The sequence below is a fragment of the Haemaphysalis longicornis genome, unplaced genomic scaffold (genome assembly GCF_048455015.1).
Source record: "Haemaphysalis longicornis isolate Haplotype H1 unplaced genomic scaffold, Haemaphysalis longicornis Haplotype H1 scaffold_9, whole genome shotgun sequence".
NCBI lineage: Eukaryota > Metazoa > Arthropoda > Arachnida > Ixodida > Ixodidae > Haemaphysalis > Haemaphysalis longicornis.
Window position 1 is genome coordinate 40,491,551 of NW_027526460.1, and position 27,891 is coordinate 40,519,441.

At 46.8% G+C, this 27,891-nt stretch overlaps 1 protein-coding gene across 1 annotated transcript; it reads right to left on the reverse strand.

Annotated features, from left to right (window-relative positions):
• Positions 1-1,097: 1,097 nt before the first annotated feature.
• LOC144152952 (solute carrier organic anion transporter family member 74D-like) lies at positions 1,098-27,134 on the reverse strand. Its single transcript, XM_077684541.1, has 9 exons — positions 26,055-27,134; positions 23,054-23,140; positions 22,353-22,574; positions 21,385-21,549; positions 20,396-20,594; positions 19,019-19,148; positions 15,790-15,968; positions 4,517-4,581; positions 1,098-1,504 (listed from the first exon to the last, which is right to left on the reverse strand). The coding sequence occupies exons 1-9, from the start codon at positions 26,755-26,757 to the stop codon at positions 1,113-1,115; spliced, it is 2,142 nt and encodes a 713-aa protein (XP_077540667.1). The 5' UTR covers positions 26,758-27,134; the 3' UTR covers positions 1,098-1,112.
• Positions 27,135-27,891: the final 757 nt, after the last annotated feature.

The window sequence follows — 27,891 nt, forward strand, 5'->3', positions numbered from 1 at the left end:
GGTCAATAGAGTCGTGGTTTCCCGAATTCCCACGTCATTTGCAACTCCGGACCATTGATTAAAATGTTTCTTCATGAGAGCCGGCATTAGTCACGGAGAAAGAAGTATTTCAGGAGGAGAAACTGCTGCGCTGGGACAGCGCGGGCGGGCGGTGCGTTAATGTCACTGTGCGGCGAGGAGCAAATGCAGCTAGCGGAGCAGCGCAACAGATGGCGCGTCAACCGCGTTGCCATATTTTGCACGCTCTTCTATGGACGCGACGAACAAAAATTGTAGTGTCACAGAATATATTGTAAAGATTGCCAGATTTCTTTCTGTAAAATAAATAATTACAAGTGCTGGACATTTTAGCAGCAGTTATTAACAAATACTGCCCTATTTACATGCCGTACCGCGCTCGAAACGAAGTAGGTACTAGAAGGAATCCCGGAACAGACGACGACTGCCGACACTGCCTCCTCGCCACGATATGTTCACTCTCGCCGCTCTCGCCTCTGGCGGGCGTCTGCCCATTGCGGCAGCCGCCTATGCGCCGACTGACCTTGAACCGGCGAAGCTCTTCGGAAAGCGCGCTGCGCGGATTTTCCCTTTGGCGCCTCGCGACAGAGGGCGCGTCGGTGCCGTGCCTAGCGCAGTGACTTTATCGCGGAGCCGGAGCAAGCCCTGTTGCGCCTCCTGAATAATTCTTGCTCCGGGGCATTAGTATTGACGCTTCTTGAAAAAAAAAAAAAAAAAAAGAACAAGTGTATTGTGCTTTTCAGTATCCGCCAATGTTGACGTCGAACCAACCGCTCGGGCTTAGCTCGCAGGCTTCCTCGAAAAGCGAAACTACCGCGTCAAGGTATGAACGAATAGCGCCATCCAGAGGCAGCCAGGAAAGACTTTGCGCACGCCAGTCGATTGAAGCAAGTTGCGCGTGCAAGTTGAAGCAAGTTGCGGTGCAAGTTGCGCGGCCACTGGCGGCGGCAACTGCCTTCACGTTTTCACTATTTTCCCTTATTTAGAAAAAAACTTTACAAGTGAGATTGGTATAATGGTGTTCTCGGTGAGCTAATGTGTCGATATCTAGCAACTTGTATTTTTACTTCAGTGTCCCTTTAATTCAAGAAATCTTAGAGATCCGTGTCGGCGATGCACTGCTGTCGTTGTAGTCGCGGCCGCCTAGACTCTCCTCCGCCCGGCATCTCAGTGGTCGGGTTACTCTTGTCCAGCTCATCCATGGGCACGCTGCCATCCTCCTCCCTAGTGGGCGCTGTCTCCGTGGCTCCTACGTCGTAGGCATCCGCATCGTCGTACATGTTCGTCACCCGCTTGCAGTAGTACGACATGACCAGGTTGCTGATCATGCTCAGGCTGAGCAGCGCTATGGTCACTCCGTGGAACGCCACGCGCAGCTTGTCGGCGTTGTAGAAAGAGCAGCTTCCCCTGTGTCCGCCCCGCTCATCCCACAGCAGGCACGAGGCGTCGAAGAGAGCCGAGTACAGGAGAGGGTACGGAATGGCCGCTGCGGCAGAGAACGTTTTTTTTTTTGTTCGTTTATTCAACTTTTGACAATCAGAAATTGCCAAGCTGCTGAGGCAAATGGCCACTGTATTAGTCGCTTGACTAGGCCCCCAGCACCTGACAGCGCAAGCGACAGAAACAGAAGCAGCTATACCTGCAGAAATAATTCGTGCAAACAGCCAAAGACTGGAACAGCTTGCCCACCGACGCCATCCACTACTCCGACCCTACCGAATTCAAGGATTTCACCGATCGCCTTATCAATTGATGTATCTGCCCACCCCACATGTAATACCCCTACACGGGGCATTTGAAGTAGAATAAATAAACAAATAAATAAATAAATAAATAAATAAATAAATAAATAAATAAAAATATAAGTATGCATACGCACTTTTAGCGTAATACACAGAAATAATACATACTACAAAGACACATAACTGAAGAGAGATAAATGCTTTTCTTGCGCAGCAAAATTAAAATAAAATTACCGTGCAATCACTCCTCTTTTTGCAGAGGAAAAAAATAGCGTAAACATATACACAAAATAACACAAAATTACAAGAAAATCTTACACATCAGTAGAAAATACATTTTCGTTTTCCGTCTAAAAGTGGCTACCGAGGAAGTGTGCTCAGTCATGTGAAACACTACAGGGTGACTGTTCAGGAGATTAGTAACTTGCCATTTAAGTGTTTGAGTACTATACTTGGTTCTAGCTCGCATTCTTATAAAGTTTTTATACCGAAGATTATATTCCACTTCATTGGTAGTGTAATTAAAAAGAGAACTCTCTTACGTGAAGTAAGAAGTGCATTGCAGGGGAATGAACCAAACCTATAGAAGCGATGAGGCTGCCCGCCTTCGTTTTTAAGCTGGCCTATAAAGAAGATAGCCTTTCTTGAGCTGCTTAAATCAGAAAATTTAAGGTTGATTGTCTGTCGCTGTACTCAGCCACCCGGCCAAAAGTTAAAACAATTCTTGAACCCGAAGTTTATAGAGGTAAAACATTTACAAACCACTAAATTTGGTACGACACTTCACACTTGTCGACATTGTTGAGCAAAAAGAAAACGTTAGGCATATTAGCGGCAAAACATCAGTATATAACTGGTGCCAGCAGTGTATTTTTTATTAAAAGTAGATGTGTGTTTGGTTTAAATAAAACAATGCGCATTAAAACTATGTTCTGGCCGAAAAACACAAACAGGGCTCGTTCCCTAGCCTATACCTCATGGCGGCATCGCAAGTCCAACAGTGATGAAAGGTTCAAATAGCTTGCATTCACTGTGCACGCATTCAGGCAACAATGGGAGTGCGCCGTTACTGGTTACGTGGAGCTCCGCCAGATGGCGGTACTTGTCCGTGGTGAGCCCATTATTTGTGTTGGACGTTCCAAATTCTACCCCACCGAACTCAAAGTAATGCCTCGACTCCAATGTGAGGGCGATTAATAACACCTCTGTTAACACCACCGTTGAGAATCGGGGTGAAACGGAGCAGACGACGCACGCCGGTGTTTTTTTTTTCTTCGGCGTGCAGGCGCACTGGCACAAGCCGCGCCCAGTCCGTGACGCTTCGGCCATGTCTGTGCCCGTTTCCAGTGTTGCCAAGCGAATAAATTTACAGCTAAACTTTTCAATGAATACCACCTATAGACAGCGCGCGAGCAGTGGAAAGCTGGAAAATTGAATTGACTTGAGCAAACCTCCACAATGTGCATCGCTGGAGGAGCGAGCTGGGAGGGGAAGAGCGTGAGAGGTGGGAAGAGCGTGAGAGGTGGGAGGAGGAGAGAAGAGGCGCATTTCGTGGCAGTGGCGGCAGAACACTATCGCCTTTCAACGACAATTCAGAGAAGTGATCAGATACACGGCCCCGTTATTTTGTACATTTTTTAAGACGATTGCTAAGCAGGCTTGATGAAAGCTTCACGGTGACGCGTTTCCCAACGTATTTCCTGGGCCAGCGAATGGGGTTTCGCCGAGAAATGCATGTCTCATGGGCTGGGCTAGGCGAGAGCAATGCCTTTTCGAGAAACACAAGCACGAGGGGCAAGAACTAGGTGACATACTCATGCAGAAAGTGGGAAAATATTAGAAAGCGCGTCTGTTGTTTTGTGTAACTACAATAGAGTATAGTATGCTAGCACTACAGAGAGTATACATGAGGTTCTTATCCGGAAGTTCGCGGCTCCACTTCGGTATCCTATCTGCGTGGGTAGCGCGGGGAAGCTATTTGTTAACACCGGCTTGCCCTAGTAAAAACAAACGGTAGTTAGTGTGTCTTATTCGCAAAAAGGGTTGTCCCCTAACATAGATGACCCTTATGAAGCCGTACGTTACTAGATAGACGAGTACTAAATGCACAAATATAGTAAAGTTTAATCGGTTGAAAAAAAAAACAGCTTAAAATGCTTTTGGGGGCTTCAGAACGACTGCACTTTTTCACGTATAAACGGTGAAACGGGTAGGTACCGGCAAGGTTTTTTCTTTACATAAATGTTTTGCAAAAAATATTCAAAAATTAACGCACTATAAGTATACGGGGTTCTTGCTTAAAAAAATTCAAAGCTTCTTCGTCAAACGAGAAAGATGGTTGAAACCTGAAGCTTTTTCCCGCCGCAAACCGAGTCGAATCAAATTCTAATCTCGTAATAGATTAGTTAGTTGTCGTCCGAGCTTGGACTTTGAGGATGATGATGCCATTGAAGTGTTCAGCACGTTGACTGTGTTGACTGTGCACCTGCGATTGATGTGCCTTTGTGGAAACCTATTGAGTAAGTCCGCTCTCCTCCAGTGCGTTTTGCGCTTAATGATTTAAATTTGGACTTTGACTTTGGGCTTCCGAGTCGTTGGCTCTCGATCAGAGAAAGCTTCGCGTGCCAACCACCTTTCACTTCACCCACAATCATCATCATCATCGTCAGAGAAAGTTGGCTTTCCTGCAGCGCGTTCTCGTGTACGCTCGCCATCAGTGAGGCAAAGAAAGTTTCGCTTTAAAAGAGAGTACCAACCAATCAAATTAAAGGCCGCCGCCATCATTCCCATTGCAAGGCCTTTGTCAGCAGGGTGGACACACCTGCAAAAAGAAAAGAAAAGGCAGAAGGAACAAGCCCATGCTGAGGCTACAAATATCAGCGTTGTTTGTCGTAAGTCACCTACCATTTCGTGCTGGTTTTCCGCAATGGACTAGATACGGTCTATTCAGTATTGTCTGCTTGCGAAGGTAATTAGCAATAATAATGAGGTGAACTGTTATATCTATTGTTTAAAGGAGTTGCGGCAGGGGGAGTACACCTATTAGCTGCAGTAATAGCAGTGATAGTAGCAGCGGGTACAAACAATAGCAAATAATAGTAATAATTATTTCCATGCTGAGCCCAAGGCCGCGGGTGTGATTCCCGGCCGTGGCGGCCGCTCTTCTGATGGAGGCGAAAAGCGAAAACGCCCGTGTGTTCGAGATTTCGGCGCACGTTAAAGATCCCCAGGTGGTCAAAGTTCATAGGGACCCCTCCACTATACGGCGCGCCTCATCGCCTGTGTAGCGTCGGCGAATTAAACGTCATAATCAAATAAAAGAAATTCGGTCCACGACCATTGCCATTGCTGACAACCGATCCCCAAAACAATTTCTCCGTCAGAAAATCTATCCACCGTGTGGGACGGACCTCCCCAGTAGACTCGCTCATTGGGAGGAGGTCTTGCTGGGATAACTTCCTGTGGGAGTAGCCCGCTCCCCCGCTGTGACCCGGACGGGGCCCCGTTCACTGAGAACTGCCCCTTATGCACGGCGCCTGCCGGAGATGGTGACACAGAACGCCTGCTGTGGACGTGCCCTTCGTTGGAAGAGGCGAGAATACGACACCTTCGAGGCACAGGCCTCCACCCTGGCGACCACCTAACCTCCATCGGTGGGTTTCGGAACACCCAGAACCCGTCCCTTTGCAAAATGGGAGTTAACATATACTTATAATGTACGCAATCAGCATACTATCACAATAAAGAAGACAGTAGTAGTAGTTGTATAGAGAACAAGCAGTGTTGTTTGAGCATCACCAACAGCAGAAAATTATTCGCTTAGAGGCTGGTGGTGACATACAGGTTATTTACAGAGAGGGATACACAGACTCGTTGTTCCGATTTGGCGAAATTTAGTGCCTATAGGCGAAAGGGGAGATGTTGTTGGTGTTTGGAAATTTTAATAAAGCAATCTCCGCAGCTTTCATTAGTGGTGCAAGGCTGGAGAAACAGCAGAGCTGGGGGTCGACTTGGCTCTCCCCACACTGATACCGTATCTCGGGAGAGAGGAAGCAGGAAGAGCAAGTCTACGCACGTTCCTCGTATGGTGAGCGGCTACCCAAAACCATAGGTCGGCGTAATCCCTTGTGAGCGCACTCATTTGTAGTCGTTTGTACTCAAAGTCATGAGTGAGTACGACGATGAGTGAGCACATACTCAGAATTAAAAAGTGAGTGCGATGACGAGTGAGTACAGACGTGATTACAGCTATCGGGAGTACAGTACTCATGAGTATAAGTATGAGTAATGTACTTACTAGTAATGTATATATATACTCATGAGTACTGTGATCGCGAATAGAGCACTCGTGAGTAAAGCAGTGCAAATAAGTTTAATCATGTACTCGAGTCGGGATGCGCGCGTAGAGTCGCATAAATTTAGTGGTGCCGCTGCGCCGCTTAACCCTCGCGGATCGTAAAATCAGGCAAGGGAAACGGCGGATCTCTCCGTATTTGGTTAGAAGGCGTTACCGTGTTTTGGCGGTCGCCTCCTACGGTGTCGCACGGTGAAAAAGAAATAAAGGAGGGGTGGCGGCCACCGGGTCACGTGACTTTCGGTGCTCTGCTACTACGGCACGTCTTCATTCAGGCCGTTATTTTCGTTTACAAATACGCTGCTTGAGGAAGCGTGGCTAGCTCCGTAGCTGAAACGACTTCATTCGAAAGTCGCTTCCACCAAATAACACTTTACCTGCCCGTAGAATGAACTTTCCGAGACGGAGACCTACGCGATAACTACTTATGAGTTCGCGTACGTAACTTTGAACACGGATTTTTGCAAATACTTTATAGCAACTTTATATACTCTACCACACCAACAAAGCGTATACCAACTTCATAGCAAAAGCTAACTTTTAACAATATAAAATTGGCTAGTTGGTACCTTGCAACAACTAAAACTGCGCAAAATACGTGCACGCAAGAAGATTAGACAGAAGTAACATTACACACATAACGAAACAGACATAAACCAAAGGAAGAAATATCCGTAGACCTGCAAATTTATTTATTTTAAGTATTTACGCGCGAAATTAAGTGTTTATTTTTGCCGTTCACAACAGCCACTGGCAACGTCGACTGCTTCCTGAGCCCCGACAGCTCGCATGTAGCAGACGACGCGCAGCCGCCTGATGACGCCATGCGTGCGACGAGATCTGGGGCGGTATTCTAGTAATTGACCCTTTTGAAAACGTCCCTTTTGCGCCCTTTTCATCATGACGTACTTCCGGTTAAGCAGTAGGCGTTGTTTGCCGCGCTTGCGTTACGTCACTTCCGATTGTTTCTTTTAGCCAATCAGGGCTCGCCAAAAGGGGCACTTTTGAAATGGACGCAAAAAGTACAAAACTCGAGAATACTGCCCCTGTACTCTCCTTGCCCCCGCAACGCGCATGCGCGCTATTTCCGCAAGGCGCCGTGAGGATACTCTAGTAGTAGCTTGCGGCGTGCGCTACTGTGTTCCCCCAATGTGACCGCCATAGTACATATTCCAATAGTAAGTCCGGTCCATGCCATCGTGGTTGCCGGAAGGCTACGTAAGGTGCCTCTAGTAGAGCATTGCACGGGCCTGATTTTAAGGCCAGAGCCCGGCCCAAGCCCGCTTTGGGAAGCCCGAGCCCGGGCCCGGCCCGGGCCCGGTCATTTATTTTTGGCCCGCGTGTGTGTGTCCAGGCCCGGTCTTAGACGCTGAAGAAAATTTGTTTATTATATTTGGTCCAGCGTCTTCGTAGCGGGAAATCAGACGGAGCATCTAGTCTGTACAAGCCCGTCCTGAATTGAAACTCAAAAAATAAGGCTTTAAAAGCGCACGTATTTTAGCTTACAGCCTCTGCAGTTCCCGCCACATCGGCGTAATAATTGCTCGTATTCTTACACGAGAGACACCATCACCTTTGATGACCAGATTCTTGGCAACTTCACGTGGTTTTCTCGGTCACAAGTTGGTATTGCTGAAATTTCTTGCTCCCCATTTGAATCCGCGAGTATGTGCGTGCGTTGAAATATTTTCTCTGCAGTGGTTGTTAAGCGGTGGCGCTTCTCTAGCACGCGAGTTTGATTTCGAGCCATGGCAGCCGCATTTAAATAGGTTCGACATCTAAAACACACGTACATAGACATAGGTCCACAGCTCCAGGCATTCCTTGTAACCGTATCTTTGATATGTTATACACCAAAATATAAAATCTTGATGCAGTACATGAAATATCATTAAAATTACAGTATAGTGACTATCAGACCTAGCAAAACACGTTTTTAAGACAATCTGTACAACTAACATCAAGAAGCGCGTAAAAGTAAACTTAGAATATTCATTTTTATGATCTTTGCTATACTTCACGTCGGAACTGTTAACGGCCGGGCCTATGAATTCAAGCCCGAGCCCGGCCCGGGCCCATGGCGTCGAACCCGGGCCCGGCCCGGGCCCACCGATAATCTACTTCGGGCCGCGGGCCGGGCCGGCCGCGGGCTTTCGGGCCGGCCCGGGCCCGTGCAGTGCTCTAGTATAGGAAACTTGTTTCAAGCAGCACCAAAACTTGTACTCCGCCCATCCTCCCTCAATCCCTGAAGTATTAGGCACAGAACGCGGTGTGAGTTCAGGTGCCCCGAAAGTAAAACACAGCACGCGGACGGCGGCGAAGCTTGTAAAAAGTGCACGTCAGCGCGCAGTGTCGAATGCGCAGCACAGCGAGCGGGCGTCAGATCACCCGGCTGGCTCGTTATCTGCTGCTCCCCTTATCGCCGGCAGAAAAGAAGCCGCGTTTTGCTATCACGGCTGGACAGGGGCTCTTCCAACGCTTTATACGCCTGTTTTTCCCGCAGTGGTCGGAAAAAGCTCATCTTCGACGGAATGCCACCAATTTCAATCGGCGTGACTGCCGTGGTTCGGGCGCGGCTTTGCGCAATGGTTAGATTTGACATATGCTGTAAAGCTCTTGCTTCGTCGAAGGGAACGCAAGAAAAGAAATTAGTGTCCACGCACTCTGTAAAGAGGAATGATCAGTAAATCTGCGCGCAGTTCGAGTGTCGCAGATCAAGGAATGGGTGAAACAGAACACATTTGTACTTTGCGCTTGAGGATACGGCCTAATTAATTAGCCGCATGAAACTTGGGGTGGCTACAGTTTTATTCTAGGGGATAAATGTGGGGATACCGTAATTACCCGATTCTAACGCGCCCCCGATTCTAACGCGCAGCCGATTTTCCTGGCAAAAAAAACGAAAAAACTTGCACCTCCGATTGTAACGCGCACAGAACTTTGTGAGCAAGAAGAACGAATGCGAGAGAAACGGGCGATTTATTTCTCGAAGTAATCTCACTCATCTCACTCCTCGTCGCTCTCCGCGGACCACAACACCCCGTCCTTGGTGCCGTCAAGCGCGTTCGCGATGCCACACTTCTGAACGAACGTTCAACCATGGTCGATGGGATCGTGGCCCACGCCTCGCACGCCCATCCCGCGAGCTTCTCCAGAGGCGCACGCTTCAGCCAACCGCTTGTTTTGAACGCGCGAGAGCCGCTGCTGCCATTGCTGTTATTAAGCGCGCAAGTGGAACGATTTGACGATTTGTGTGAACGCCGATAGAAAAGCCTAGGCGCCTATGCTTCCTGCGTCCGAAAAATCGTTGCTAAAAGCTTTGGCGCCATCTTGAGATGGCGATGGCGATGGGTGGGACGAAATTCCCGCTGTTTCGGCAGTTTCGGTTTCTTATCCGATTCTAACACGCATGCGATTTTTCGGCCTATTTTTCCGGGAAAAAAGTGCGCCTTAGAATCGGGTAAGTTCGGTACCCGTTTCCCTCCCGCAGATAAGCCCATGTATTGACAGCAGACGAAAATTTCACAATATTTGCAGCTTCAGTGGGAACAACGCAATAACGAAGAGTAGATGAAACTCGACGTGATGTTGAAGCTGCCTGAGCGGATAATATTCATTGTACCTTGTTTCGGGATCGTTTTGATATAAAAACAGTCGCAGCCGTTTCTGTAACCATAGTTACTCCGTAAACGGCCATGTATTGATAGCAGGCAGGAATTCCGTAAAGTTTACAACTTTACTGTTAAATAATTACGAGTAAATAAAACTTGGCTTAATGATTGTCATTTTAGCGGCCAATTTCAGTAATGATTCCAAAGCACAGAAGTGGGGCTGAAAATAAATATCAATAAATATAAAGTGAGGAGGAAGAAAGACGCCAAAAACGACCTCTTAAGGTTAGGAAACGAAACACTAGAAGAAATAAAAGAATATAGTTACCTCGGGCAGAATGTTAGTGCTGCCCAAACCACGAGAGAGAAATCCGGTGCAGAATTGGTATCGCCAAGGGAGTACTCGGCAAGCACTCCCAAGAAAATCCACAACGAGTACATACTGGTGGTGATAACACACGGAGCTGAAACTTGGCACCTTACTAAAAAGCTAGAAAGCAATCCTAGTTCGGCTCAACGGGCCATAGAACGAATAATGTTATGATTAACACTCAGGGACAGGAAACGAGCTGCCTGAATCAGAGAACAAACTAGATTAGAAGATATGCATAGTCAAATGAAGAAAAATAAATGGACCTGCGCTAGCCATGTAATAAGACGAACCAACAAATGGTGGACAATTAGGGTAACAGAGTGGATACCAGCAAATGGGTCTAGAAGAATGGGAAGGTCATTCACCTTATGGAGGGATGAAATAAAGAAATTCGGGGGGAAAATTTCCCCGCATTTCCCCGAGGGGAAGAATGTGAAAGTGCGAATGCACGAGTTGAATTTGCGCGGTTCGGTAATGTTCGCGAAAGAGAGATCACACACACACAACTACAAAGAAAGAAAGATGCATTTATTCACAGACACCTATTTGTGTTGTCGTTGTACTTGATTGCTAGAGCGGATCTCAGCTTTGAAATTTCGTGTCAGTACTCCTTTAAGCGGGTGCATTAGCCCTTCTCACGCCCGATTCTTCGCCAATCCCCCACGTGGGTATGTGCCATGCACAGACACCTATTTGTGTTGTCGTTGTACTTGATTGCTAGAGCGGATCTCAGCTTTGAAATTTCGTGTCAGTACTCCTTTAAGCGGGTGCATTAGCCCTTCTCACGCCCGATTCCTGGCCAATCCACCCTGTGGGTAGGTGCCATGTCAGCGGCCAGGCAGCGCGCACCCATCTCCCCCCGTTGCCAAGGAAGACGAGGAGATTCCTGGCCAATCCCCCACGTGGGTATGTGCCATGCACAGACACCTATTTGTGTTGTCGTTGTACTTGATTGCTAGAGCGGATCTCAGCTTTGAAATTTCGTGTCAGTACTCCTTTAAGCGGGTGCATTAGCCCTTCTCACGCCCGATTCCTGGCCAATCCCCCACGTTGGTATGTGCCATGTCAGCGGCCAGGCAGCGCGCACCCATCTCCCCCCGTTGCCAAGGAAGACGAGGAGATTCCTGGCCAATCCCCCACGTGGGTATGTGCCATGCACAGACATCTATTTGTGTTGTCGTTGTACTTGATTGCTAGAGCGGATCTCAGCTTTGAAATTTCGTGTCAGTACTCCTTTAAGCGGGTGCATTAGCCCTTCTCACGCCCGATTCCTGGCCAATCCCCCACGTTGGTATGTGCCATGTCAGCGGCCAGGCAGCGCGCGCCCATCTCCCCCCGTTGCCAAGGAAGACGAGGAGATTCCTGGCCAATCCCCCACGTGGGTATGTGCGTCCAGGAGGCCCTGGGCACGTGCGGCCAGTTGCGCCCGGGATATCAGCTGTTGCTGGTCACCCAGGTCGCCGCTAGCCAGCTGGCCCTCCCACTGCTCAGGGGTTGGGTTGGGAAGGGGGAGTAGAGTTGGGGTTAGGTGGCACTGCCACACCATGTGGTATAGGGTGCATGGGGATGGGCAGTGTTTGCACTTTGGAGAGTACTGTGCAGGATACATAGCATGAAGGCGTGTGCCATGGGGAAAGGTGTTGGTTTGCAGCCGTCGTAAGATGCACTCGTCGGTCTTGGTTCGGATGGGGTGGAGAGAAGTGCTGGCGTTGTCGGCGTATGCGACCGCACGTTTTTTGTTGTGGCCACCGTGTGCCCCCTCCTCGCGGTTTTGATGCAAGTTTCAGAAAAAGTTGTCTACACACCGAATAATCCGGGGAAGCAATCAGCGACTCACTCGTTCCCGGCGGCGTGTTTCCAAACGCTTCGCTGCACAGAGCACGCACGGGGCATGTGTGATGTCACTGCGCGCGCTACTCTTTTAAGCTCCTGCTAAAACGAACCCGCCGTTCTGGCTCTGTAGCCTTGACGTAGAGCACTCAGTGCTGGTGCTGACGGCTTGGGTTCGAGCCCCAGCAGGTCTATCTCGGGGGTTATTTTTTTTAATTGCGTATATTTTTCTAAATTTAATTTTTTTTTTTTCAACCTCAAATCTACGCTTCGTTTTTGTTAATAATGGTGATTTGGTATGTTTTAGGTCGCTTTAGGCTTGGGCGCAGCCAATGACCACGTTGAATTGCCGTTTTTCATCGCGAGAACAGACATGTCACGTGGGTGCTCTCTGCAGCGAAGCGTTTGGAAATACGGCTTCCCGGCGACACCGCCGCGCCTATTCGCCGCGAGATCGACATGTAGGTGGCGACAGCGTCGCGCTGCTAGTGTGGATGCTCGCTGAGCGGTCCGTAAGAATGCACACTGTGGGCGCGCTTCGTGCCTTTTTCCCGCCGTATGTGTGCACGAAAGGCGCGAGCAAGAGTGGTATGCTGTAGTTCGGTTCCTCAACGTTCAGTGTATAGCATGGAAGCGGCAGTAAGTTTTCATTACTATGCCAAAAAAGCGACGACCCATCTGGAATCGCAGAATGGCCGTAATAGTGACAATGAACCTGTACGCCGTGGCTCGTAGCAAGCTCGATCTTTCCAGACTATGGCTTTGAGCCTTCAATTAAAGGATAAGCAGAAACAAATCATGAAGCCTCGATCTCTAAAATTCAGTTTACAACGACAATCTCAATCGCTTTCACTGGTAGCATGACGCATTCTTGCATTTGTGGGATGCCCTGAAATGGTAACACCACCTACCTGCCCCGACATTCCTTCTAAGAGCTTACGATATTTTCGTGTGTTCGAAAGGCAACATAAAATTACTGAATTTTGATCAGCGCATAGATATAAATGTAACCGGTCTAACGGGTTTTTAAATGAAATTTTTTAGCGACTCTGAAGGAAGGTTTGATGAATAACGGTGTCGGACCACTAATTTACGCCTTTCGTCGCAAATGAACTTGCGAATTGAATTGTCAACGCCCACAGTACAAGCAACATCTCATGTTTAGCTAGGTTTTCGCAAAGTGACAAGCAGGTTTACAGTGTGTAAGCCAAGCTTCTGGGACCTCACAGTGAGCACAAATTTTCTGTTACGGCTGCTCTGTTGACCATTTGCGTTCCTTTTAAAATCTAACAGGTGCCTGCAACAGCGAGATGTGTTTGCATTCTTGCGTATAAGGTCGCTTACGAACCCTACAGATGGCAATAAATGAAGTTGCGCTGTTGCAGATGTAGTAAAACGTTCCCTTTTTATTTCTCGTTCGGAATGAGCGCAACGGCTTCCCGGTAACTACTTTGTTTTGTAAACTGAACATCACCTTTGTCTTGGCATTTAATTCTTGAGGATTGGTGAAAAAAATGCAAGGATAAAAGTTTTCTGTGCATTTCGTTTTTTTTCGGGAGGGGGGACGCCAACGTTGCAAGAGCAGCGAGAAGAGAACGCATGTAACACGAAAAGCCAAACGTTGGTTATCAGAATTACTTACAATCGAAAGTACGCTAGGCGTCGTGTCCCGTAGCGGTGAAAAAGCAGTACTTCAACACGTATTTTCAAAACTGATTAACTGCCCTTTGGTGCGAGATTGTCCAGGAATTGTGGCTCGCCTTTTTCAAAATCGTATTGAAAGCAAGCATTTTGGAAAAAAAAAAAAAAAGAAAACAGCGAGCCTTGGCACACACCACTCACACATGTGGGCAACAACGTGCATTATATTACGCGATTTTTCCTCTTTCTTCAAACTTAGGTCCAGCTTAAGAGGTTAAGACGTGACCATATTAGGCATTTGGTTATGCTGAGTGAGACACATTTTTGTACAAGGTGATTCATGTCGGGATTTGAAAATGTTATATATGAAAATGACACACGAAACGCCACACGACAGACGCAAACTCACAACTGCTCAATTTTACCGCGAAATCCCCCCTAAATACTCTTGCGCATCTATAGAAACGTATTTTAAAGAAAAAGTAAAATTAGCAACTCAGTATAAGCAGCGACTGCAAAAAATGGTATTTATTTTAGAAAAGGTATGGGAAGAACACGATCACACAGGCGCTTGCGGGTGTAAAATAAGTCCCCGGTAATGTATGGGCGATAGCGCACGGGTCATGGGCAGTGTAATTGTTTTTGTTTGTTTCTTCTTTCTATAAGAAAACAGCGTAATTTTAGAAGGGTGTGGCAAATGCACGGGTATGCACAGGTCTTGTCGCTTCTTACCCGTTTCGCGTACTAAACTTTTATCCTTTAAATAATCCCCACGCCACCTTCAAAAAGCACCCTTCGACGTTCCCGAAATGGCAGACGGCTGCACAATACGAAAATTGCAATGTGTGGAAGCAATGTTTATAACACGTTTCACACTCAAGCGGTGACCACGGCGAAGATGTTTCCTGGAATTAAACCAGCGCATTAACCCGCAACGCCCGCTGATTATTGCGTTTCTAGAGGAAATGCGCAAGCAGAGGTAACTATGTCATTGCTTATTGTCAAACGAGTACACATATTGGTTGTTTTGTCGTGTGCAGCACGCGTCTTGCGCCGCGCGCAACGTGAACAAGCAGACGACCCGAGAGCGCCATTCACACTAGGAGCGGTTCGTCCCGCCGCCGCCAGGGGCCGACTGTGTTCGCCCTCGGGGCGAATAGGTAGTTGCTACGATCGCCACCGAGAGCTGGTACGCAGCCAGCTAACGCCAAGGACGATGCAACTGGTGCCGAGAAAAGCACGCTGTTAATTCATTATGAAATACTTGCGACGTTACATGCACGAGACCGTGCATGTGTGCAAAGAAAATAGACCTTGCAACAGCGATGGAAACATGCCGCTCAGTTGTGATCTCACCAGGCATTGCTGCGCGCATTGCTTGGTAAATGAATGCAGTAATTATTTCATTATTTGCAGTAATTAATTCACAGTGAAACTGTACACAATACAGAATTCCCATCTCACTACCAGTACCGAGTGATAACAAAACTATAAATACTTGCACATTCTCTCTAGCCCTGCGTTGGATGCTTAAGTGCAGCTTCGCTGGATTTACCTTTACAGAGTACAATGGTTCCTATTTTTAACAGCGGAACTGTTGTAGCTGAACGTAATGTGTGGCAGATAACGTGTACCGCGTTAAAAACACCCTGAAAATGCCGAGCGCTCGTGACCGTGCGCCTCGCGGCGACCGCCGAGCATCCCCGGCACGCGCAGTGGCTTTAGCAAAAAACAAAAACAACAAAAACTCGCGAAAACACTGAGGAGCGAGGAAATGCCGAACGCTAGTGAGCGCCTGCCGCGTGGCGACCTCCTGTGTCCCCGGCTCCCACAGTGGTGATGTGTCCTAAACTGCTCACCTAGAAAGAAATCCTGCAGCTTAGCCAGTAACGATGACTAGTACTAGCATAGCGCAAAGCGACGACGGAACATGTAAGTAAACAATTTGGAACTTATACAAATGCGTGGTGATGGGCACTTCAGTGCTCACTTAGAAAGAAATCCAGCAGCTTCGCTACGGTTCAAGCCTTGCGCGACTTAGTGCAATCTTCGCCAGTTTTTTACGCCGTGTACCACCGCCCACCTCAACGCGAGGCAAGTATGAGCCTTGAACCTTTCAGCTATGGGCGCTGTAGCAGTTGTGTTCACGGTTTGCATAAACGACAGCTTACGAATGCTACTCTCCCAGCGTTATGACTTATATGACTTCAAGGTGCACACCTTAGGGTGACGATCATGCTGCCCACTTTGGGGAGCTGCGCTATCAGCGTGCTGACGCTGGTGAGGGTGACCAGGATGTACAGGCCGTTGCAGCTGAAGTCGCAGAAGCCTTCCTTCACGGCTGCTCCTGGGCCAGTGAAGCTGGTGTTACCCAGCAGGCAGCTACAATGAGTAGTACCCTGAAAGAAGAAGCATTCCTTGTTCCCACATCCACGGGAGTTTTGTCAGCGCGTAGTCGCTGAGGGAGCTCATTTTCTTTTACATAGTCAACAGCACGTATATGACAGCAGCCCTGTGGCAACGTTTCGAAAAGAGGACTTGCCTTGAGTACTTACATCGGACACTTCAAAGCTATCCTGAAGTGCCGAGCGTGCACATCTTAAAGGTGCGTGCACCCCGACGCACTTGTTCTCAGGCGACGTCTCTGGCCTTCTTAGCAAGCATTTTAGATAAAAGATAAAAGGTGTTTTCCGATATATGCGAACATCTATTCACAGGCGCCTTCCATGTTCGAGTCGGCCGCATAAAGGAAACTCGGGCCCACTTCACCAATTGTTTTTAAAGCCGATGCTCTTTCTTGGCTACTTAAACCAGAAAATTTTGGTCAGTCTGTCTGTACGTCTGTTTTCCCCTCAACTCAGCCGTCTGGCCAAAGTTAAAGAAATTACTGAACAACAAGTTTCTTCAGACAAAACTTTCATCCAGGATACTTCATACTCGCCAACATAGTTCAGCAAAAATGACATCAGTCATATTTGAGGCAAAACATCAATAAATAACTGGTACTCGCGGTGTTCTTGTAATTGAAAATAAACGTGTGCATGACATTTCAAGTAACAACACTCGTTGAAAACAATACTTTCAGCCAAAAATAGAAAGAGAGCTCGCGTGAGCATGAACCTTATGGCAGTGCTCCAAGTTCAACAGTAGTGAAAAAGTTCCAGTAAATGGTACCAGCAGTCTAACGCGGGAAAATTTATTTGGCTTTAATAAAACTCTTCCAAGTTAATCATAGGAGAAGCGAAAGAGAGGAGAACACGAGAGGGGGACGGGGGAGGGAAGAGAGGCATTTGCGTGGTAGAGGCGGCAAAAGACTCCCCTTCCGACGACGTTTGCAGCGAAGTGAGCACGTGCGCAGTTGATTTGTTTTCCGCGGTCTATGCGCGTGCTTTCTTTGTCAGCCCAAAAACACCAAATACGCTGAAATTCACTGGTGTAACGCTATAGTCTTTTACACGTACATCACGGCAGATTAGCCAGCCATTTTCAACCGACGCTTTTGCGTATTAGCTGTCTCGGATGAGTCACAAAACCGACGATGGTTGCCGCTGACAGGAACAATAGTGTATGTGAGCGAGAACAGAGGACAGGCAGAAGTAAAAGAGCTGCTGCTTTCCCAGCCCCGACATGAAAAGGCAGAAGTGGCCTCCACTTATTGCTGACCAACGTATTATTACAAAAGCATAACTTGTTTCCAAACACAAAATCTATTTAGCGAGATTTGACGACACATTTAACCCCTTGGTCGATGTCTCATGAGATGATTGTTATTAAAGCGAAGCTTTCTACGTCTCACTGATGGCGTCCGTGCGCACAAAACACACTGCAGGAAAGACAACTGTCTCTGCAGATGATGATGATCGTTGGTGAAGTGAAGAAGAAAAAAAACGCTTCCCGTGGTTGAAATCCAACCTTGGTCCCTCGCGTTATGAAACCGACGGCTATCCGATTGCGCCATTCCAACACCATCGAAGCAGTTTTTATTTGAAGAGGGGCGCATGAGCGTCCAAATTTAGACAGAAAAAATATGCACGTCTACGTATAACGACGACGATGGTTGAACGCGAAGCTTTTTTCCTGCGAAATCGAATTGCGACGGGTGGAAGTTGAAGCCGCCGCTATCAGAAGTCCAAACTGGGTGCGAGTCAAAGTGAAAGTTCAACGAGTCAAAGTCCAGGCTCAGCAAGTCAGAGTCAAAACTCAGACGACAACCATGAATCCCTCATGAGAAATCTTCGCGTTCAACCGTCGCCGTCTTTAAACGGAGAGGTGCATGATTTTTTAATGGCGTTTCCTTCTTGCTTCTGAGCACGCGCGCACGGTTCGAGCGCTTGAGAGTACTCAGACACGCGCAAATAGAGCTGATGGTCGACTATTCAAGTGCTTGTATTTAATACAACGGTGGTGTGGTGGCAGGATACTTGTGCGATGTGCGACAGTGTAGTAAGCAGAAATTCCGCTATTGCGCATGGAGTCTCACACACGATGAATTAGTTGGAGTAAAAATGAATGATAAAAGGATCAATCACAAAATTTGAAGTATAGGCATTCAAAACATTTGCCAGCGCACTGTGAAGTCTTCCCACTCGACTCCTGGTTATGTGATGCGGTGATTTAGGACCGGAGTAATAACGAAGGGCCACAAGTATTCAAACGCATTTTACCAAGAACGGCGGCACCCAATGTAACCGTTAACGGTGTACCAGCTTGTCTAAAGTCGTCTTGAAGAACATATTTATAGTGAACATGGCATGAGAAATCCCTTGATTTCAGGTGGGCAATGACACAAATCCGCGTGCGTATGTTCTCTGCACTTCCCTTGAAATTCAGTGGAGAGTAACACATGTCATTTACTTTTTGTGGTCGTTGTTTTGGAAAGCTGTGAACTACATATATAGCCGAGCTATTAGAGGAGCTTGCGAAAAATCCTTGGCAATCTTTTCATGACACATATCGTGTAGCGAAAGACGCGTTATGAATTTATTTATAATAAGGTATCTTCATACCAAATCTCATTTCCTATTCAGTCCGTCCGTTACACTAAATTACGCTACCTTCCCCCTCACTCCGTCTCGTTGTTGCGATATTTAAGGGAGCAGATGAAAAAATTGGGATGTCCAATGTAAACACATTACTATGTAGGTAAACGAATGAGGCTACAACGTGCATGTGCATATTCGTTTCTCCTATGTTTCCTTAGACTGAGTTTCCTTACTCTATTTGCTCCCTTTGCACTATTCCCCCTAATTTCTTTGAGTGTTGCTATATGTAGGACTGTAGGCACGTTGAAAGTGCCCGGGTGGTTTGCCTGTTCGAGTGCGCGAGCACGTGTGTGTGTGTATGTTTGCGTGTATGTTCACGTATATCTGTCAGCCCTTTTCTACGTTTTCAAACGTGTGATCACATTCATGGTGCCTAATATTAAGAAAAAAAACAGCGTCTTGCTTACGTTTCCTTCGTCAGTGCAACCGGCGGCGCAGGGCGAAAAATAGGTGGCTTTTTCTGAGACGTCGCACACTGGTTGAAAGGATCTGTTTGAACAGCCGCAATTTTGGTTGCAGTTGTTCACAAGGGATAATCTGCAAGGCCCGAAGAGAACAACGTAAAATATGCCGCGACTGTGGTTTATTTTATTGCTTCTCACCTAATTTTCGATTCAAATGACAAAAGTTGCAACCGCCATTTCTACACCTGTCGAATTGGTGTTTTGCTGTCATGTCCTAACAAAATATAAGACGTGTGCAAAACGTTCCTGAATACAGTTAAACCTGGATGTAACGAAGTTGGCAAAATTTTGGAATTTTTCGTTGCATGGAGGTTTTCGTTACCTGCAAGTTTCGAGTTAAGGATCGCGTGAATGGAGCAGGAACGAAACCAAAATGCTAGACGCGAGTGAAGTTGTAATCACCCTTCAAGTATTTATTTCACAGTGAAAAACGGCGTGAGTTGCGCCTGCTGCTTTTGCACGAGCTTAGGCACTAAACGGGTCTCGAAAACGGCACGGAAACTTACCCCCGTATTCACTGCCGCAACTTAAGTATCCCTTTTGCTGTAGGCTGAAAGGGCGCTATTTTGTGAACTTTACGCTCTTTTCGGCGCTCAAAATTTTTGAAAGGGTGCTAGCTTGGATTCTGTACCGGGCGGCGACATTCTTCTTTCTCGTCGGCGGAGACGGCATTTAAAATTGTGAGCTCGCATTTAAAAGATAAAAGTTCTCGTTTTCCGACAGCAGAAGTCATCACTGATGAACTGATACCACAGATAGCAGTGGAGACACGCGACTACACGCCGGCAGGCAGGCCTAGCCCCTCGCAACGTAGGGTCGTGGTGTCACGATACACATTCAAAACCAGAAGTGGCTGCTACGTTAACCACGGGATGACACTAGCCGCTCGGTTCATCATCACCATCATGACAGTTTCGTGTTTAGACGATTCTAGACGTTATCTTAGCTGCTGGCTCTATACAGTAGTACTAGTATTCGCTAAATGAGTGCATTTTTCGGACCGATTTTTCAGTAAAAGTGATACAAACAATCACTAATCAGCTTAGTGACTTCGTTACATCCTGGTCAACCCCAGCACGGCTTCGTTAACTTGACGTCTTGAACACATGGGCTTAAACGGGGGTGGCAACGGGGAACGGAAAAAACTTTGTTTAATCCAGGAATTCGTTACAAAGAGGTTCGTTACAACCAGGTTTAACTGTATTGTATACGCTTACTGCTTACAATGGTAACCGCCAAAATGTCAAGAAGAGTCTCAAATATTGGTGAGGACATTTTTTACGCGCCCACGTGGTATGCGAAGGAACAAGCGCTGTGTACCTTCCGTCACTGTCCATGGTGGTTCCTGCAAGCTGCCACTGTGAACAGGAGAGCGTCATGCCGACCGCGAGGAAGCAGATTTCGATGAAGTCGGTGGCGGCCTCCGCTAGCACAATGGTGCGCGGCTTTGGCTTTAGAAATCGCACCACGAGGCCGCCGATGAACAGGCCCAGCATCAAGGCGAAGATCTTTGTCGGGCCTGGTAAGACGCGGCAGAGGGCTGAGGCGCTTCGTCTCTGTTGGAGGTGTTTGGAGCTGCACTTACGGTGGAAGCTTCGTTACAACTCAATACCCCTGCATAGGAGCATGGGACTTGGTTCCAGCTAAAGCGTTACTTATTGCAGGTCTTTAATCAGACAAGTGGTGCAAAGATTTGTGTAGCATTGTATTACCATGGTTGCTACGGCTTCATAGGACAGCTTATGTTGACAAGCCCTCGTAAAACCCAACCTGCCAGCTCTACAGGCTCTTAGTTCTTTAACACTTGTGTCCTTCGGGCTGTTTCGTCAAGAATGATAGCTAACCAACTTGACTAGCTTTTATGTTTGTGTTACAATCCAAAATGCGTTCACACATAACCAGATAACAATGTTTGTATGAGATAAACCTAGGCGTAACTACATCTTAGAAATAGCTTTTGCGACTTTCCTTGGCCTTCATATTCTTCATTTGTCGCTATACTTCACCCCTAATAGATATAACTCAAATCTAGTTCCATAAAACACCGGGTGCTGTAGCCAGTTCTGTGCCTTCGAGCGTAACCAAATTTGGCACCTCGTTTCCGTTGTTTTTGGTAAAGCATCTTATATAATTCTTTTCAAATACCTTGAGGAAAGACAGTCATCGATATTTGACCAAAAACTAGCAGTGTTCTATTGCGCGAGTGTGGAGGGGGTGGGAAGGTACTTTTTATAGCAATATATTTACACTGAAGGTTTTTAGTTTCGCAAGCCAACAAGCTAACAGAAAAGAAAAACGGGAGGCCTGACCTGTAAAGAGACTGGCGTTCGAAGCCGAGACCCTGTAGTGAACTTCGACATATTTGGGGAACATGGTGATGTAGCCTGAAACGCCGCTGAAATTGAACACCACCATTGCGGTCTTGCTCATGAGAACAGGGTTCTTGCATAGCCTCGCGAACGACTGTCTGAACCCTGCAAAAAGGAAGCGACAGCAGCAGTGGGAAGTTGTCGCATAGTCCTTAGCATTCGCAGAGGAATTGTCTTAGTTGGCATGTGGTGCGTGCCTGCATGCTTGCGTGTGTCTACTCGCGCATTTAACTTAACAAACAAACAAAAAAATATACCTGTACCGTTAGGGAAATGTTTGCGCATAACATTTCTTCATACTTATTTTAGTAAATCGATGCCCAAAATGTTAATTTTGTGCTTAAGATTGGGAAAACATTTTTATGATCTAAAAGAACGTGCGACATCACAAATATGAAGTAAAAAAAATTGGTTCATTAGGACGGACACAGGGACCTTCTGGGCACTGGGAAACAATAGGAACTGGCTGTCAATATATCAGATGAACAATAAAGCTACTTTGATCAAAATAATACATGGTTCAAGTGAAGACAACAACATAAAGTTTGTATTGCCATCATTTGTATTCACAACGAAATCGCACAATTTCGCTTACCTGTCACTAACCCGTACGCAACCCGTACAGCCCCCGGGGTCGATGCGAGTTGATACGCATCAACAAGACTTGTTTTAGCACATGGAAGTACGTGCTGCTTTCTCTCTCTCTCTTTTTAAATTTTTATAGATTCAGAAACTTTTTTCTGTCAACAGATGGTCTTAAATGTCGAAAAAAAATACGAAGTGCGAGAGAAAAAAAAAATATTGTTTGAGTTGTTACTCCTGAGCAACATTGGGCATTAAAAGGTTAAGAAGATTGGGAGGAATATTTAGATAAATGTGTGCCCTCAGAAGTTTAATGCATAGCGCACCTGCTAAATCGTTGATGAGCTTCGCCTTCAGTGTTTTGGAGGAAGAGTCCACGGAAGCTTTTCCCTCGAGGTGCTCGTTGTCAAGGGGGTTGGAGTTTCTTATATGTTTCGGAAAAAACGCCAAAGGCAAGGACATTATCGCGAGTGACACAGCCCATATAAGAAACCCCATCCACCACGCGCCGATCCAGCCGGGATGTTCCTTCGAGATGTTCGGATTATCTGGAAAAAATCTGGGAATGGAATTTATTGCGCACACTTACTCCAACGCTCCACATACATTGAACGACCAGTGATGAGATCGAAGGGGCAAATGGCAATGAAACGTCAGCGCAATGTCATTATGCAAATAAACAGTTACGTTTTAATGCGTGTTTTAGCCGAATCTTATCTCCGATCACGTTATTTGTCAAACGGCCTCCCATGAAGGCAGCGACTGTTTATTCAGGTGAAGCGTGGCAAAGTAGAGTCAAGCGCAAACTTCTTCGGTTTATTTCTCGCTTTTTATTTGACACAAAAAGCAATTAAAATTTCAATTATTAATTTGATTGATTTACTTCCGTATTTAAACCATTTATGTGCATCCGCTTTTTATCAACTTCTTACAATTTAAGAAGTCCGCTTCTTAACAACCGAAGAAAACGAATCGCGCTTTGTAGCTGTAAACGGCAGGTTAATCCACGGGCTCATGCTTCACTCACCGAAGGGTGATTCGTAAATACCCAGGCATACTGACGCCACGACATATCCAAGCATGGGTCCGAGAAATCGCAGAGAAAAGATGAGGCCTGCAATGTTGGCGAAGGTACGTGTTTTACTACGTCGTCATAAATTGCCCTCAGGAAAGCAGGAAACGGGAATTTAAGGAATCATCTGCTAGGAGTATTACAAGTAAGTTACGCTAAACAATTTTTTTCTCCTGTTTATATTATCAAACATATCGGCTAATGAAGCAACTGATAATAGATTGTATGAGATAAACCGGCGCGAATAAGGCTCTTTTTCTGGGCGCAAATTACGGTCAGTTGCTTCAAGTTCTTGGCAACTTTTATCATTGAACAAAGACCACTGAAGTCAGTGCAACTCCTCAAATGCAAACTGCACTCAAATTTCACCTCGACCAAATTTATTTTTAATGCGTAGTAAGTACTCCCAAATCAGCTGGAACACAAGTGATAGCCCCGTGAAACGCCTTGATAATCAGTCAGAAGCGTTTAACCAAGCTCTGCCGCAGACCACGCTGCACCTGCCGGCGGATCGCGTAAACAGCCATGACGCGCCTGTGACGTTCCAGCCGATGGGGGCTTCTTCCTCTGGCCAGCCACGCAGCTGGAGAACCGGTCGTGCTTTGCTGTCCCGTCCGCGCGTAGTGCTTGCGCGAAGACTTTCTCCTGAGCTGGTGACCGTCCGGCCGCTCGTTGGACGGCTGCAAAGTCACTGCAATGGTCACGCTCTCCTCGGTTTCGGTTTCAAAATCGATGATTTTTGCTGGCCGCTTGCGGCGTCCACGCGCGTATTTCAGCTGTTGTATTTTGCATGTTGCTTTCTTGTTAAGCAGTCTATACGAAAATACGGTTCTCAAGCGGTCAAAATTTTGAGTGCAGTCGGCCTTTAAAGGTTCTATGAAGACAAAATGCAAGTTTGGTTCATTCAAAAGATTGCCTCGTTAGAATCATGCTGACACCACTTTTAACGTAAACTTTGCTCAAATAAGCTGTATATTACGAAAAAAAAAAAAGGAATGACCATGCGGCCCACTAGCTCATTTCCCGCCACAGAACCTATGATGTCATATTAGCCAGCTCTGCGATTGGCGGAGGCCAGAAAAAGCAAACAAAAATTAGGCAGAACTTATAAGCTTGCCCAACGAGCTACTTGCGCTTAAATTTAGGGCACGTTCTTTTTATACCAGTAAGAATGGTGGGACGAACAGTGGAAGTTACGAAAGCCCACGTAAACATAGAAGTACCGATGCGTACTGCTGTTGGTAGTGCGCCCACTATGCTTCGTTTAGATGCACGGGACTGCGGGGCTTTGGGATTGTCTCAAACGACACTGGCCGATAGACGCAAGCGACGGTGTCTTACGTGACCATATTTGTCGCTCGACATGTTTCACGAAACGATTATTTTCTCCATGAACAAAAACAAGTCAGGTTTAAATACGGTCACAAACAAACCAAGGGCAGAAAACGGCTAGATGGTGATGTTGATGATGATGGCTATTGGTTTCCCCTTTTTAGCGGCGTGATGACGTGTCATCTTACCAAAAAGGACTAATATACCTATGTTTTACACTCTTGGTTTAATACTAGAGCTCCTTAGGGCAGGTACAAAAGCTTATTAGGCACAAAATACCTTTTTTTTTCTTGTTACAGGTGGTAACTGTCCTAGACAAATCCCTCTCTCTGCTTTTCGCTTGACGCGGTGTGGTGGCGCCATCTAGGTTGACTAAAAGTAAGCAAGTCTCCGCTCCACACCAAGTTTAGCTGAAAGACCTGTTCTTACGATGTCATTGAAAACGTCGTTCAAACACACGTTTTCGCGCGAGAATCAAAATTTAAGCTTAAATTGATGAATTTCGCATTGAAATAAAGCATCGTTTGCTTCCGTACAAGCGCTGGGGGAACTATAGAACACGAAATCTTTCGAATAAAACAAAATTGTATTTTGCCTTCATGGCCCCTTTAAGGAATAAGCCAAGAAACCCAGGACACGAAATCTGTCCACAGAAATTATTGTTTTCATTTTTACGATGGGTCTTGTAATGAAGTCAGGACTTGAAATTTCCCGCACTTCTGCGTTAGGTTTTTTTGTGCCTTATCACCAAGCAGAGGTTTCCCGCACGTTCTTTGCTCCATTGTACAGTCATATCTCGTTAATATGGACGCCTCCGTTCCCCAGAAAAATCGCCCACAATGTGAGCCATCCGTAATAACGAATTAAGGTCAGGAACACAAACATCAAATAATAATCATTCCAGAAAAAACACACGGTTAATTCAGCCAAAAAACAAGGAGATGCGGGTTTGAACTGTTGCCTTCGATCCTACTGTAGTGCCCAGAAAGCCCACCACGTCGGCTACTTTTACCGCGCGTTCCGCGTGTCCCTCCTGTAACCTGTTCAAGGTTAAGGTTCGCGCAATATTGGCACGAAGTATTATCGTCCTGTTATCTTGTCCTGAGCCCAGGGCTTGCTCTTTCCGGCGTATGCGGCTCCCGGCAGTCTTGTTTGATAGGGAAAGGTCACCCCTTCGTCACTGCCCTAGAGTGTTTGCTTATCACGAATGTTCTCGATCTATTTAGATGGTACTCAAAAGAGGTGCGTTCAGAGATAAATGCATGCTTCGTCTTTGTATTACACGCTTCGGCCAACAGTCAATTCTTGGTACGCGCTGGGGCCTCGGGGATCACCAGTCACCTTTTCTATTTTTTTGCTTTGTGGACCCGTGTCTGCAATAACTAGACAAAAATCCTGTATGTACCCGTTTATCCCCGAAATAGCCGTCCGAAGTCCGGACTGCGGGTTTCTATATAAACGGGGCAGAATTGCACGGCGAGAGATCGATCGCCGAAAATTTCGTCCATATTGCAGGGTGCCAATATTAACGGGGTCCATATTAACGAGACATGACTGTATACTTACGTTCTCCAGAATAACACTATAAAAAAACTAGCGACGGGACACAGATAAATAGGCTCACTGTGATAGATGATCGAGTTTATCTTCTTGGCATTGTCGTCCGTGTACGTTGTACCAGCTATGTAGAAGGCGGCTCCTCCGAAGCCATTGCAGAAATTAGCGATGAAGAGAAGGCAGACTGCAACGATTGCCGTGGCAGGTTGGTACTCGTGTAGATCCGGTGCACTGGCATATCTGTTAGTCCTGGCGCAGAACTCCTTCCGAACCCCCACGTGCAGCGGGGCTGCCTGTCCCTCTTGTTGGCCAGATTGTCTCTGGAAGCCGCCAACAAACCCGGGTCCGTAGACAAAGTACGGAAGAGCTTGCAGCAGACATCCGAGGACGGACATCCACACACCGGACACAATCAGCTTGGGTCGGCTCACCTTCCGGGCGTAGTAGCCAATGATCAAGCTGGCGAACGGAGAGCTCAGGTTGTCCGCTATTAGAATCGTGCTGAATGTCTTGCCGCTGAGCGCGAACTTCTTTTCTATGGTGGAGATGCAACCATTTAGGTACGCCTTCGATGCACCTTGAAAAATACCGTACACGATGTAGCAGAGCAAAAAGTAGCGGGTCTTGGCGAATCGCTGCATCCATTGCGGCCTGTAATTGAATACTCCGCACGTGTAGCCAGGGTGTATTTCGTCTGGATCAATGTCCTCGTCCACTTGCTGGGCTTCCGACGTCGGTACCGGCTTAAACGTGGTTGTTTTGTCAGCCATGTTGCCACGAAATGTCCTTCAGTAACTCGAGGTCCGCACCGACTCTCTTGGGTGCTGAGCTTGATAAGGCGCACCTCTTGAGTCCTCTTTCTTACATGCGATCAGTGTACACGTTCCGGCATCTTCGGACGCGCGATCCATTTGGCCGATAAGAAAAGGAGACTCCCTTTGAGCAGTTTGTGTAAAAGCCGACGCAAGTATCCCCACACAACATGAGACGATGCTATCTTCAGTCAGTGAACGGCGTTACTGATACGCGTCATACTCTTATCATATCGGTCACAAAACAGTCTTATTTTGAGATTGGCGGTCCCCGGGATTCTTGTTTCTGCATGTGTGCCTTAAGTTCAGTCAAAGCGTAAATAAAGAGGGAGTGTTCTTTTGTGGGTATACACGACGCCCCTCCGACCCATCCCCCTCGACTCGCAAAGAGCTACACTGTCAGCGAAGATACAATCACACAAACATGATCAAAGGTGTGGCCAAGCATGTTTTGTGTAAAGGTAACACTGGTGATGAACAGCCCTATTTAGAATGTTTACGCAGTTTTAGTACCTTATCTGCTTTCTTGCGTCTGTCTTTGGCAACAGGATTTCCTTGTTCTATACATACACTTTCATGCAATAATAATTGTAGGAAACTCTATGGTGCTATACCCACTGTTGCTTTAACGTATTTCACTGTGAACTCGAGTGATGAATTTATAACTATGTCACTTCTAGCAGGTCACTTTCGGTTTTGTTTTAATGCCTACCGTATGTATTTGAACCAGCTGCCCTCACTGTCGGTTGCTCGCGAAGGAAAGTTTTAGAGCAGCCTCCTTGAGGTGACCATGATGTGGCTCCTGGACGAACTCTTCGGGATCACATGACTGATGGGTTAGGTCGGTTTCGTGCGCACGTGGAGGAACATGTCGGTTGCGTAATATTTGTCGGCTGACATTGATGGCTTTGCTTTGAATTTTGCCTTCACTCTAAAGTTATCTCTGCTGCAGTGCGCTTCGTCGGTATGACCTTTCGCGCAATTTCAAGGGGCCATAGGTAGGTTCATTTTGATTTTGGATGCGCGAACTGGGACAACTAGTTTACATCGAAGTTTTCATCTGCGGACGTCCCTGCTTAGCGCCAAAGTTAA

Excerpts from the sequence above, each read along its gene's own strand:
- LOC144152952 (XM_077684541.1), bottom strand. The coding sequence starts at position 26,757 with ATGGCTGACAAAACAACCACGTTTAAGCCGGTACCGACGTCGGAAGCC. Across the intron at positions 15,969-19,018 it reads GTTGCACTGACGAAGGAAAC|GGTACTACTCATTGTAGCTG; the intron begins GTAAGCAAGACG and ends TTCTTCTTTCAG. Across the intron at positions 1,505-4,516 it reads GGCGGCCTTTAATTTGATTG|CGGCCATTCCGTACCCTCTC; the intron begins GTTGGTACTCTC and ends TCTCTGCCGCAG.